Source organism: Bison bison, unplaced genomic scaffold, assembly GCF_000754665.1.
Source record: "Bison bison bison isolate TAMUID 2011002044 unplaced genomic scaffold, Bison_UMD1.0 scf7180017864035, whole genome shotgun sequence".
In the NCBI taxonomy this organism is placed as follows: domain Eukaryota; kingdom Metazoa; phylum Chordata; class Mammalia; order Artiodactyla; family Bovidae; genus Bison; species Bison bison.
In genome coordinates, this window is record NW_011494607.1 from 5331771 (window position 1) to 5346559 (window position 14789).

Below are 14789 nucleotides of genomic sequence, written 5' to 3' on the forward strand. Positions count from 1 at the left end.
AGTTAGAACTGAACATGGAACAACAGATTGGTTCCAAATAGGAAAAGGAGTACGTCAAGGCTGTATATGGTCACCCTGCTTATTTAACTTCTATGCAGAGTACATCATAAGAAATGCTGGGCTGGAAGAAGCACAAGCTGGAATCAAGATTTCTGGGAGAAATATCAATAACCTCAGATATGCAGATGACACCACCCTCAGGGCAGAAAGTGAAGAACTAAAGAGCCTCTTGATGAGAAAGAGGAGAGTGAAAAAGTTGGCTTAAAGCTCCAGTCCCATCACTTCATGGCAAATAGATGAGGAGACAGTGGAAACAGTGGCTGACTTTATTTTCCTGGGCTCCAAAATCACTGCAGATGGTGACTGCAGCCATGAAATTAAAAGACACTTACTCCTTGGAAGGAAAGTTATGTACAAACTAAACAGCATATTGAAAAGCAGAGACGTTACTTTGCCAACAAAGGTCTATCTAGTCAAGGGTATGGTTTTTCCAGTAGTCATGTATGGATATGAGAGTTGGACTATAAAGAAAGCTGAGCGCCAAAGAATTGATGCTTTTGAACTGTAGTGTTGGAGAAGACTCTTGAGAGTCCCTTGGACTGCAAGGAGATCCAACCAGTCCATCCTTAAGGAGATCAGTCCTGAGTGTTCATTGGAAGGACTGATGTTGAAGCTGAAACTCCAATACTTTGGCCACCTGATGTGAAGAGCTGACTCATTTGAAAAGACCCTGATGCTGGGAAAGATTGAGGGCAGGAGGAGAAGGGGACGACAGAGGATGAGATGGTTGGATGGCATCACTGACTCAATGGACATGAGTTTGGGTAAACTCCGGGAGTTGGTGATGGACACGGAGGCCTGGCTTGCTGCGGTCCATGGGTCGCAAAGAATAGGACACGACTGAGCGACTGAACTGAACTGAATTGACTGTTAAATTCTCATTAGCATTCAGTTTAATGATAATAAATGAATAAATAGGCATGTGGTCACCGTATAAGCCCCTTAAAATGGGTATATGTCAGGAATTGCTTATCCCCAAAAGGAAGTTAGACTTTGTCCTGCATTCAGAATTAATGAGAGTTATAAACCAATGATGGTAACACAAGCTTTCCCTCACTCCTCACTTCAGAATGTTTTTAATCAAAACAAGAAACTCCAGATGAATTCATTCTTCTTTTGCTCATTCAACCAGATGAATTCATTCTTCCATTGCTGATTCATACGACCTGAAAAGCCTTTTGGGCCCTGTCTTTGCAGAGTTTCTGCAAAGCCTTTCACAAACTATACACAGCAAATATACATGCTAAGTCGCTTCAGTCATGTCTGACTCTGTGCTACCCTATGGACTGTATCCTGCCAGGCTCCTCTGTCCATGGGATTCTCCGTGGACAAGCAATACTGGAGTGGGTTCCCATGCCCTCCTCCAGGGAGTCTTCCTGACCCAGGGATTGAACCTGCATTTCTTATGTCTCCTGCTTTGGCAGGGAGGTTCTTTACCACTAGTACCACCTGGCATGCAAATGTAAATATTCACAAATGCCTGCAGTTGGGGTTAAAAACATCTGACTGTGTTCTGCAGAATTTATTTAACAACAACAGGATTTTGAGTCAGAGAAGAAGCATGTCTCCCTTGTCCTTACATTTCAGTTTGCTTTTAGCTTTAAAAGGCAAGCAAGGGAAATCCCTGGCGGTTCAGGATTAGGACTCTGCACTTTCACCACCAGGGCCTGGGTTCAGCCACTAGTTAGGGAACTAAGATCCCACAAGTCTTACAGCACAGCCAAAAATTTTTTTAATTTTATAAATAAAAAAGAAGAAGAAGAATAAAAGGCTGGCAATATTCCAAGTATTTGGATGATTGAAAATACTGGGCTGAGCCAGGTAGAGAACATGAAAAGTCTCTTTCTTATATGATCATCAAGTTTTGTTTTGCTTTTAACAGTGAGAACCCCGGGGTTCTCCTACACCAAGGAAGTGATGAGGATAATAAGCTGGGGTTAGACCAGACGCTCTCATTGTGTTCCTATGATCCCAGTGTTGGAGATACTGAAAAAGGTCATTTTGTGAGGTTCGACTCTCTTAAATTACAGAAAAGTGCATTTGGTGAAATTTAGTGTTTGTATTAAAAGTATTCAAGGTGATGACAGTGCTAGAACTAGTGGCTGAATAGGGCTCTCAAATTAACGAATGAAAATGAGTTTCGTTTCTAGTATTGGAAATGAAATGTTTGGAAAGCAGAAAAGTGAGAAAAAATGTGAGAATGTCCTTTAGGGCCAGGAAAATCACTTGCTTATGTGAGGATTAGAGTGATAAGTGGCACAGAAGAGGTTAGCTCATATCAGGGTATGGTACAACATAAGTTGGTACACGTTAGTTGGGCAAAGCAGCAAAAAATCAACAAGCATACATATGAGAAGGTGGACAGGGTCTTCAGAGAGGACCCGAGAAGACATAATAATACTGCAATGTGAATTTCTAAATTCTTGTACTGGGGCTTCCCTAATGGCTCAGTGGTAAAGAATCTGCCCGCCAACACAGGAGACATGTGTTCAATCTCTGGATTGGAAGATCCCCTGGAGAGGGAAATGGCAGCCCATTCCAGTATTCTTGCCTGGGAAATGCCATGGATAGAGGAGCCTGAAGGGCTACAGTCCATGGGGTTGCAAAAGAGTCAAACACGACTTAGAGATTCAACAGCAACAACATGGTTGCCCTACAAAGTTTCTGTGAGATATAAAGGAACAAGGAAAGACTATAGGCTCTGTTACATTGTATCTTTATTGCTCTAAGTTCTACTCCTAGGCAGACTCTTCCTGAAGTATTTTCACATTATTAATAAAAGCAATAGGAACGAATGAAGAAGCAGTGTATTTCACAAGTTTCCTGTGTGCCGGCAGGGTGTGGGAGCAGGTGTCCTCAGGTGAACTGCACGATCCTTCCCCTGCAGAGTGGACAAATGGTGGAGCTCTGATAGGTGCAGGAGAACAGGAGGGAGCAGGCAAAGTCAAGGTCAGAAGGTGGAAGCGCCGAGTTTCTAGAGATACGCATTTACAAAGGGATTGTTCTGCTTTGGTATTTGTAGGACGAATTAGCTGTGTGTAGGAGAAAGAAATTGATGGAGGATTTTTCTGTTCATTTATTTATTCATTTGATGCTGCATCCTTGCTCTCTTCCCAAAACTGTGCTGCATGGTAAGGGACTCAGTGGGCAGGTGCAGGGTCTGCCAGGGCTGCCATGAGGGACCATCAAGCACAGGAAGGACTGCTAACTCAGGGAGGACCTTGAGTGTTTGGGGTCTTTCTTCCAGAAGGTCCATTGGCCTTCAGGAGCTAGAGTAATTAGTTGAATAAGGCAGTAAAGGCCTGGCATGGGAAAGGAATGTTCTATCTTCCTATCTATGTATATATCTTTTTATTATTATTTTTGGCTGTGGTGGGTCTTCATTGCTGGGCGTGGGCTTTCCCTGGTTGCAGTGAGCAGGGGCTACTCATCTTTGTGTGAGGGCTTCTCACTGCGGGCTTCTCCTGTTGAGCACCAGCTCTAGAGCACTGGCTCAGTAGTTGTGACTCATGGGCTTTGTTGCTGCATGGCATGGGGATCTTCCAGGACCAGGGAATGAACCAGTGTCCCTTGTGTCGCAAGGCAGATTCTTAACCACTGGACCACCAAGGGAGCCCCTTCTATGTATATATCAATCAATCAGCAATTATGTATCATATGCACATGCATGCATGCTCAGTTGCTTCAGTTGGATCAGACTCTTTGCAACCCCATGCACTGTAGCCTGTCAGGCTTCTCTGTCCATGGGTTTCTCCAAACAAGAATACTGGAGTGGGTTGCCATGCCCCTCATCCAGGGGATCTTCCCAACCCAGGGTTGGAACCCATGTCTCCTGGGTCTCCTGCATTGCAGGTAGATTCCTTACCACTACGCCACCAGGGAAGTCCATGTATCATATACAGAGGGATAAAGATAAGTGAAAACACAGAAAACTGTGAGTAGTCAGGAATTTATTTTGAGTCCTTACTCTTATGCAAAGCCCATTATAGCCAAGCATAGAGGTTAAGAAAGTTGAAGTCAAACAGAAGTGGCTCTGGTCCCAGCTCCACTCCTTACTAATTTTGTGACCTTGAACCATTCATTTAATGTCTCTAGATCTCAGTTTTTCCCCTCTGTAACACAAGCATAGTAATAATACCAACGTCACAGCACAAAACCAGGTTTGCTACACAAAATCACCTTACCTGATGCTGGTGTGTGGCATGTACTTAGTAAATACTGACTCGCTGTCATTACAGCTTTTGTTTTATTCATTCATTCCTCTTCCGGAGGAAGCCTCAGTTTAGAAATGTGTTCAGGTCACTGCTCATGAATGATGGAGCCTCCAGGCCTGTCTGGAGGTGGGTGTCTGAAGGAAGCTGCAAGAGAAGGCAAGACCAGACCTCAAAGGGCTCAGGACATTGAACTTTATCACAGAGGAAGTTCAGATGGAGCCTCTCAGGACCTTTAAGGTCAGGACCAACAAGTTCAGATTTGCATTTTAGAAAGATGATTCTGGCAGCAAGAGGCAGGTTTAGAGACGGCAGTGGTGGCATCTGAAGGCCCGGCTGGGGGGCAGGGTTGGAAGTGAGGGTGCCAGGACCACATGCAGGTGGGAGCAATGGGGTAGGCTGAACTGGAGCTTTTAAATAAAGCGAGAGATGCTGGTGGGAGGTAAGGAGAGGGAGTGAGCGAGTGGGAGGGATTCGGGTGCTCCAGGGTTTCTGGCTGCAACTGACTGGGGAAAGGGCAGTACCTTGGACCAAGATGGGGATCCCAGAGGCAGGAGCTTGAGCGCAATAAGCTTGGGGTGCCTGTGAGACTCGGGGCAATGTCCACATGGCAGCCAGACATAGAGATGCAGAGTCAAGTTGGGGTTGTAGATGTTCAGTTGGGTGTTGAAAGTGTGGGTGGCAGCGACAGCGTTCAGGCAACTCTTGCACACCTCCAAGAGAGACACTCTCTCCCTGCCAGGCAGAGAGGTGGAAAGGCAGCCAAGGTCACCACTTTCAGGGCTTTACACTCAAGTCCAAGGAGGAGACACCAAGCAAGACAAATAAAGGAAAACTGTAAGTTCAGCTGTTGCTGAGTACTAGCAGTATAATGGTAAAGTGCAAGGCAGCTGACGCATTGACAATCTTTCATGAAGAGCTATGGAAACATTCATTAAAAAAAACCTGTACAGTTAAGCCAGATTATTATGAGTTATTGTAACCTCATAAGGCAGACTTATTTCACCATAGGAAGAAACCATGATGTTCTAAGAATACAAGAGAAAAAGACAATTACCCAAGACTGGGAGAACCTTTAAGTAGGTCAGCCTTTAAGAGGGAAGCACTTAGGTAAGAGGAAGAAGTCAAAATGAGCAGATATTCAGAGATGGGATAAAAGGCAAGTTCAGAAATTCTGAGTTTAATCAGGAAGACAGGTACATGGAAACATGAAGACACTGTGCTGCTTTCTTCGTGGAAACACGTGCAGATGAGGACATGATGCACACGGCCCTTTGAGTGTGGGTCCTGGCGAGGGTCACCTGCCAGGCAGATGAGGAGCTCCAGCACTGAGCGGGGTGAAGGCTGGAGGTGAAGGTCCCAGTGACTCAGGGGCACTCCTTGTGGGGAGGACCCCATGGATGTGCAGAACAAGCTGCTACACGGTGGAATGGGTAGGAAGGAAGAGGATGGGGACAGTCAGAGAACATGGGGATGGGGGTGTTCATGTAGATGGAGGGGTCACCAGTCAGCACTTCTAAGCCTGTTCCCAGATGACCCTCAAAGTGAAGCAAAATCAAGTGTGCTGTATAGAAAGTTTGAACTCACTGAGTTAAGTACTAAGATAGCAAATCAGCCTTGGCAGCCAGAGCCCGTGGTGGGTGGCTGCGGTGGGTAAGTTTTTTCCAGGAGACGGATAGAGAAGGAGTGGAAGGCTTTGGGGGAGGTGGCCAGCCGGTCCTCTTTTGTTAGCATCACCCTGGGGAAAGATACCAGACGTCAGGGTGATAGCTCTGGCTCAGCAGCTACTCCCCAAGCAATGAGGAAAAGGAGCTAGGTAATAAGTTGGGAGTAGGGTGTCTTGTGTTAAAGCATGCCAGCTCCTCCCAGAGCCCTGGCTCGGAGCCCATCCAGAGCCCCAAAGGCCTGTGGTGGTTTCATCCTACTCATCCTTGGATGTGAAGCTGCTGAGAGTGAAACCCAGGGTGACCCAGAACTGACAGGAAGCAGAAACCAATGCTCTGCTATCAAAGTGCAATCACCTGCTTGCCTTTGGGAATCCTCCCCTTCCCAGAAGAACAGAGGACCACGGAGTACTAGGGAAGAAACAGCTATGGGAACGTAAGAGTGTCATGACCCAGGGGATGGGAGCTGTGTCAGGGAGGGGATGCCTCAAGTGTCTGTTCATCACACGACTCCAGCCCCTTTTGCTAAAGTCCTGTTGATTTTAACAGTTGTCCCCAGCATATGGGAATGGAATGATTGGTTTGGTGAATTGAGATATGGGCTTATGAGAGAAGGGGCTGGACAGAGCCTGGTAAATGCAGACTCTCAACCTGCCCCAGACCTGGAGGTGGAGGACACTGACCTGTCTGCGAGTGCCTTCCACACACATTGACGTCACCTCAGCAGGTGATACAGGGCCTGGGGTTTGGAAATCTGCCTGGTGATCTGACTGCCCCTGGGCCTGACCCCAGGGCTCCGGAGTAAAATCTCTGAGCCTGAGGAGGACATCAGTCATACAGTCAGCTTCCTAGAGCTTCTCCAGTTTTCAGAACTCTGTGCTAAGGTCTTTTTTTTTGTTGTTGTTTTTTCGGCTGTGCCATATGCTTTGTGGGATCTTAGTTCCCTGACCAGGAATTGAACCCATGTCATCCACAGTGAAAGCATGGAGTCCTAACCAGTGAACCAGTAGGGAATTCCCCAAGGTAATATTCTCTGAAGTATGTTTTTACTGGCAATTTCAGAGTACCTAATTCTTTTTCTCTTTTCCCTTTCCACCAGGCACTGGGAAATCATGAATTTGATAATGGTGTGGAAGGCCTGATTGATCCACTACTCAAAGAGGTCAATTTTCCAATTCTGAGCGCAAACATTAAAGCCAAGGGGCCTCTAGCGTCTAAAATTTCAGGACTTTATTCACCATATAAAATTCTTACTGTTGGTGATGAAGTTGTGGGGATTGTTGGATACACTTCAAAGGAAACCCCTTTCCTCTCAAATCCAGGTATTTTCTTCTTTTACAGCACTCATTGCTTGAAAATAGGTGGCACTAAATCAGAGTGTGGCATTATTTTTCTGGATGGTTGGTCAAAGTAGGAACAGTGTGTGGTGTTGGCCACTTGTGGATGTCATTGAAATATCAATTTAGTGGTTTCCAGTTGCCCTAAGTAACTTCTTAAAGACCCTTGCTCTCCTGCTCAGTGAAATGTTGACATCAACAGTAACATTGCTTAATTCAGCATATTCAGAATTTGGATGAGAGGGCCATTTATATCCTGTGCTGATGTCAGAAGGAGTCATTTATTGGGAAATGAGAGTCATGTAACTCACCCCTTTTTTCTGTGGAACCAGGGAGCCCAGAGCCAGGGTTTTACCTCAATTTCCTTTTTTCTAGTATGATTATTCTATGAATAGTTAGCTCCCTTTTTCATTATCTCTTGTTTTAATGGCTTTGTTGTATCTGGCTTTCTGGGAAATATATATATATATATATTTTTTTTGAATGGTCTTTTGTGTGTGTGTGTGTGTGTGTGTATCATACAACAGATAAATATGTATATCTGCTATAGCCATATATACACACACATATATCTGTATAACCCTAAGACCATTCAGAAAACCATTTTTGAGCCACTTTTACAGGAATGGTTTGGCAGTGAAAACAAAAAAACATTTTTCCTAAATTGCAAGTGAGTCACTCAGTCATGTCAGACTCTTTGCAGACCCATGGACTATATATAGTCCACCAGCCTCCTCTGTCTGTGGGATTCTCCAGGCAAGAATACTGGAGTGGGTTGTCATTTCCTTCTCCAGGGGATCTTCCCCACCCAGGGATCAAACCCACATCTCTTTGCGCCTCCTGCATTGGCAGGCAAATTCTTTACCAATGTGTCACCTGGGAAGATTTTTCTAAATTATCCAAGTCAATTTTCTTTCCATATTTGAAGAAAAAAAGGAAACAAGGGTTTTTGGCAAGAACAAACTGATAAAGGAAATTTTAGAAAATGACAGAAATGTCATGTGTTTCCTGTTGCTGTTAAAGTAGTTGCAGGCCATCGGAAACAACACAAAAGTCAGTGCACTTGACCCTGAGTGGTGTGAGCTCAGAAGCAGGGCTGGGCTGCTCTCCACTGCTGGGGACCTGGGGTTCGTCAGGCACCCCAGGCGCCAGGTGACATCTCTCCCCCAAGCCTTTGCACGTGGTCCATGGCTGTGGCTGAAATCATTGTGAAAATGCCACAGCAGGCACCCGTGGACCTCATGAATTACTGGCTTTTGAAGAGCTATGTGAGTGGTCTTCTGACTAAAAAGGATGTGGCCCCACTGGAGGTACCCAGAGTACAGTCTCGGACTTCTCTCCACCATCAGCATGGCTCTGGCCCTTCCGTCCCGCTGCTTACAGCAAGGTGATCAGCCCTTCCCAGGTTCAGGGCACCTTCTGTCTGGGCCCCCGGGGGCTTTCCTGCCCAGAGGCGAGGGTGGTGATTACAGAGTGAACCAATCACTGACGTGGGTTGGGCTGGGGTCCTGAGGCCCAGTTGCCGCAGGTCGCCCTCTGGTGAGACGCTCCTGCTGTGAGTCCCTAGCACCCCCCGAAAATGCCTCCCCTGATCACATTTGTCCTCACTCTGGGCTTCCTTGGGAGCAGCCCGAGGACAGAGCTAGCCTGCTCTCAGTGAACATCTGGAACCTAATAGAGGGGCCAGCTCAGGATCTCTGACTAAAGATGTGGACATGTTGAATAACAGAATAGTTATGTGTCTCCATGATGTCTGTTCCTTCCAGGGGGATTTGAGTTCATTAAAGGTAGAATCTAATTAATGTCATAAACAAAGTTGGGGAGGGAGGGAAGAGGGTCTGGTGAGTGAAGGGCAGGATGGCCAGCTCGGGGGTCAGGTAGACACGATGAAGACCCTCCTTGGCCCCCTCTAAGGTGTGTGAAGAATCCTGGGGCAAAGGGCATTCCAGAAGCGAGGTCAGAGTCATCTTCTGAGACCCATGCTGCCAAGGGCAGGGACCTGCCTGGTGCCAGCACGAGGGGCTTCCCAGTGAAAGCTGTGAAATGAACACACAAGAGCAGGCAGGTGTGGGGCCACAATCCCAAAGTAGTAGGTGTTTAGTTTCCTGGAACATGGATTCTAAGAGAAAGCTGGAAAGTGGGGTGAGGACTGGATTGTTGGGCTGAGGAGTTCAGCATGATTTGGAGAAAAACGTTAGTCCCTTCTTTCATAGTCAGCAATAAGGAGACTTCCCTAATGGTCCAGTGGTTCACTTTCCCATGCAGAAGGTATGGGTTTCATCCCTGGTTGAGGAACTAACATCACATGTGCCTCATGGCCAAAAAAACAAAATGTAAAACAGACACCCCTGGTGGTTCAGACAGTAAAGAACCACCTGCAACGTGGGAGACCTGGGTTCAGTTCCTGTGTTGGGAAGATCCCTTGAGAAGGAAATGGCAACCCAGTCCAGTATTCTTGCCTGGAGAATCCCATGGACATAGGAGCCTGGTGGGCTACAGTCCACGGGGTCACAAAGAGTTGGACACAACTGGGCGATTAAGCACATAGCACAAAACAGATGCAATATTGTAACAAATTCAATAAAGACTTTAAAAATCGTTCTTAAAAATAGTCACCAATAAAAAGATAGAAGAGGGGGATGGTGGAGAGACGGGGCGGGGACCAGCCTTGCTGGGACTCAGACGGCACCTTACCAGATTACAAAAGACGTGAGAGCTGAAAGGACCACACTCTTTCCAGCATCTCCCAGGAGAAAGGGGCTGCATCATGCAGGGACCAGTGCAGGAGCTGGGCAGGGGTGCAGCAGTGTCTCGGGGGACGCTTGCTTCTCCCAAGACCACAGGCTCAGCAGCCTGGCTCCTTCTGTCAATCTCTGGCCCCAAATATCCAGCCTCAATCCTTCAGTCCTGGTGGCCTGGGTGCCCACAGGCATAATTTGTATTTCTAGCACATTTCATTTATTTTATTTAGATAATGAAATTCCTCTCACTCCCTGGTGGCTCAGATGGTAAAGAACCCACCTACAATGCAGGAGATGCAGGTTGAGTCCCTGGGCTGGGAAGATCCCTGGAGGAGGGCTTGGCAACCCACTCCAGTATTCTTGCCTGGAGAATCCCATGGACAGAAGAGCCTGATGGGCTACAGTCCATGGGGTTGCAAAGAGTCGGACATGGCTGAGCGACTAACACTTGCACTTTTCCCTTCATATTATCCTGAAATAAATCCCATGCCTTCTGTATGTGGGATGACCAATTATGTGAGGTTTCTGATGTGTTAGGAGAATACATTCCTTTGTCCTCAGAGGCCTTTCTCTCGACTTTTTGTTCTTTCCTGCCCACCACACTGAAGCAGAGGATGAAGCATAAGTCTCAGCAAACATCCATTCAATTACTCATTCATTCATTCCCTCTGGGGGCCTACCTCTGTTCCTGGCAGTGTTCTTGGCATCAGAGATACTGACCCCAAAAAGCCCTGCCCACTGGATCTTCCCATTTAGTGGGAAAAGAAATAGATGAGGAAAATGTTTGGTACACCAGAAGGTGGTGAATGCCACAGAGAGAAATTAAGCAGAAGTGTGGAATGGGGAGGGTGCACTTCATTGTTTTAAGGGGAGATCAGTGAGAGGATCAGTGTTGACACAGCACTGAGGGTGACCTGGGAGGCTTGAGCTTCTTGGGGTGGCTGGCAAGAATAATCAGATGATTCTTAATGGCCTCATTGCAGACAGTGATGGCCAAGCTGTTATAACTCTTGATCTTTAAATGTTGCCCTGTGAGCTACTGGCAGCACTGCAGATCCCATCCACATCTGTGAACCACTTGTTTTCAGGCTGTCGGTCTGGGGTACCCCCAGCTTTACCATCAGCCTTGCTGCTTATTTTCCATGCTCTTTGGCACAAATCATCTTAACTGACTCGAGGGACTCCAGAGTTCCCTCCTGGAACACACCGAGACCCCCAAACACCACAGCATCAGAAGTGATATGTTTAACCATCTCATAGCTCCATAGATGAATACTTTTCAAACTGTACATAACAGACTCCTGGGTTTTGAAAAGTTGTTAGGAGACTGATTCATCTTTTGGCATTTTTGTTTTAGGGTTGGTTCCAGATCCTCTGGAAGGTCCGGAGTCACAGCTGGCTGGCTGTGACTTCAGGGCAGCGTATCTGTATTTGTAGTCCTGTCTGTGCCAGTCAGAGCTGTAAGCCCTCCAGCCATGCAGCGATTTGACTGCAGGACAGGGACAAAGGGAGAGCCTGGTGGGCTTACCACACCTGGTAGTGCGAGCCTGCAGCACACAGCGCCCAGCTGTGCGGTCACACTCACACTCGCCAGGCAAGCTTCAGCTCCCACTGTGTAGGGGGTGAGCCTCCTGGGAGGGATGCAAGGCTCCCAGGGCCAGCAGTCCTCGGCAGATTAGAACGCAATCTAATCAGTGCTCAGCGATGCTCTAACACTGACCTTATCCAGTGGACGAGACAGCGTTGTCAATGGCGTCAATTCAAGGACAAGTCACTGACAAGAGTTTTGAGTTTGAAGACTGATTGTGCTGAACCTGCAAACAAAGCCATACAGTAGCTAATCTTTTTTTTTAAGTTTTATTGAGATATGATTGACATCCAGCACTAAGGTATATAGCATAATGACTTGGCATGTATACAGTCCAACATGTTTATATGCTCAGGCATGCTTTGTGTTGACCTAATGGAAGTCTGAATAAAAATACAAATAGATTAAAGAAATAGATCACAAATCTGAGCCCTGCTTACAGTTTAAGATTGAACTCGAGCAACATAGTATCATCCGCAGCCTTAAGCCAACAGGCAACCTTGTGTGTGTGTGTGTCTTAGACTCTCAGTCCTGTCTGATTCTTCGTGACCCCATAGACTGTAGCCTGCCAGGCTCCTCTGTCCCTGGAATTTTCCAGGCAAGAATACTGGAGTGGGTTGCCATTTCCTTCTCCAAGGGATCTTCCCAACTCAGGGACTGAACCCAGATCTCTTGCATTGCAGGCAGATTCTTTATCATCTGAGTCACCAGGGAAGCCCCATTGCAACTTAAGGGAATGTAACTGAGAATATTGATGTGAATTTTTATTGGCTTTGTAGAGATATTACACTGAACTTATACATAAGTTTTGGTCTTAAAAATTTAAGAACTTTAGATAGTAAGGTGTTTTTACTTGATATGCTTATATAATAAGCAATATGATTTTAAAAAAAGCAATTGTTGAGTAAATGTCCATTTTCTTTTCTTCCTTAGGAACGAATTTAGTATTTGAAGATGAAATCACTGCATTGCAACCAGAAGTAGATAAGTTAAAAACTCTAAATGTGAACAAAATTATTGCACTGGGACACTCTGGTTTTGAAGTGGATAAACTCATTGCTCAGAAAGTGAAGGGTGTGGATGTGGTGGTGGGAGGACATTCCAACACGTTTCTCTACACAGGTAATGGTCCCGGGAGGGTTAGATAATATATGTTGATATAAAGTATAATATGTATTAATATGTGTAATAATGTATATAAGTGATACACACCGAGTGATAATGTGTAAATCTTACTCAAAGAGACTTTTAAAAAAATTTTGTATTGAAATACAGTTGATTTACCACATTGGGTGGGAATGACTGCAGGCAGGTTGCAGACAAAGTATGAGTGTGATGAAGACGGTGCGGATGCTGACAGAGATGCCAGCTTTCTTAGCACAGGTGACTTTGCCATCAAGCATCTGAGAGCCACTTAAGTAATTCAAGATGGGGGAGTTGGCTAGACTGAGGATGCCAACACCAAGAAACCCCACTGGAGCAGGTCATCGGGCAACACTGGGTGGAGGTTAAGACTCTGGTGTGGACGGTCTAGACTACTAACAAGGGCTGGGCGCCTGTCGGCCTGGCCTCCCTCATTGCTAGGATGAGGGTCAGTTATAAGCATTGCTGTGGCTTCATGTGCGTGTGAGTGGATGGTGGTGAAGTGCCTCAGAACAGGGCCTGGAGCTCTAGGCTCTCACTTCGGCCATGTCCCAGCTCTGGAATAAGACACCCTCCTGGTCTTTCCTTAGCTTCCCTCTGAGGCAGCATCAGCGCCTGAGGACACACAGGAAGAACTCGGCGCATCCCACCCCTGCATCTGGTAGAGCAGTGGCTTCAAAGGCGTTTGACTGTGATCCATAGTAAGAAGGGTGTTGTTCACGAGGACCCAGTGCGTGCTCACACACACACACACACACACACTGAATGAAATATTTCCCAAGGCACTCGGGGTGCACCCTGATATTTTCTGTTCTGTTTCACTTTTTTGAATTCATTGGCTGTGCTGGGTCTTCACTGCTGCGAGAGGGTGTTTTCTAGCTGCGGCAGCGAGCAGGGGCTGCTGTCTACTTGCAGTGCTCAGGCTTCTCACTGTGGTGGCTTCTCTTGGGAAGCGCAGGCTCTAGAGTGTGTGGGTTCTTAGTTTCGACATGAGCATTTAGTTGCTCTGCGGCATGTGGGATCTTCCTGGACCAGGGGTTGAACGCCTGTCCCCTGCATTGGCAGGCAAGTTCTTAACCACTGGAACTCCAGGGAAAAAGTCTACTTTTTCACTTTTTAAGTGCCAATTACCACCCACTTAATTAATTTCTTCATATTATAGCTAGGCTATATTTTGAATGCTGAGTTTTCAATGAGCTATGGCCAAAATGGGCAAGAAGAATTAAAGGAATCCGATGCCGCCTCTCAGATGTTGAAGGCATTGCCACACTCCCTCTGACTTGCCTTAGACCCTCTGAAGGCCCAGCCACCATCCGCAGCCTTGGTACACGGCCATCAGTCAGTGAGCCCGGCTGGGCCTGAAAAGGCTGAATGGCTGTGCCCCGCCTCCCATTAAATTCTGCAGCCTCTTGTTTTGTTCCTGTCACTTTGGTTCCAGCCAATGAGATCCTGCAAAAGAGAATGTGTCTTCTGCTACGGAGATGATAAATGATGAATGACTGGTTGAAAGAAAGATTTGCGGATAAAAATTATACTATTTATCCACAAACTTTGAAGTAGATAATTACAGTCTCGAGAAAAAACTACCTGTAGAGTTAGTATTTTATCTCATATTTCATGATTGCTTACCAAGATTAAATTATTCTCATGAAAATGTTCGGTTTGGACACTCATCATTGTGAGGAATGAACTTAACAATTAAAGGGAATTCTAGGACACAATAGGAAATGAGATATGTTTGCTTCTTTAAATATATTTTCCCAACCTTAAAAAGCAAACAGAAAACAAAACAACAACAAAACACAGCCCTTCACTACATTGCCTTGAGAATTAACATAAAGTTGGGAATTCCCTAGCGACCCAGTGGTTAGAACTCTGCACTTTTACTACTAAGGGCCCAGGTTCAATTCTGGTCCAGGAACTCAGATCCAGCAAGCCAAGAAAAAGACAAAAGAATTAGCATAAAGTTAGATATGCTTGATTAATCAAATTAGGGTTAAAATAATGCATGATTTCCTGGAGAAGGAAATGACAACCCACTCCAG

At 46.1% G+C, this 14789-nt stretch overlaps 1 protein-coding gene across 1 annotated transcript in view; it reads left to right on the top strand.

Annotated features, from left to right (window-relative positions):
• NT5E (5'-nucleotidase, ecto (CD73)) overlaps window positions 1-14789 on the top strand; it is a gene marked incomplete at its 5' end in the record, with an annotated part of 73515 nt that overhangs the window by 30208 nt on the left and 28518 nt on the right. Inside the window, 2 exons of the mRNA XM_010834753.1 lie at window positions 7035-7257; window positions 12535-12723. Coding sequence (XP_010833055.1) covers window positions 7035-7257; window positions 12535-12723 — 412 coding nt within the window. The remainder of the gene's footprint in view (window positions 1-7034; window positions 7258-12534; window positions 12724-14789) is intronic.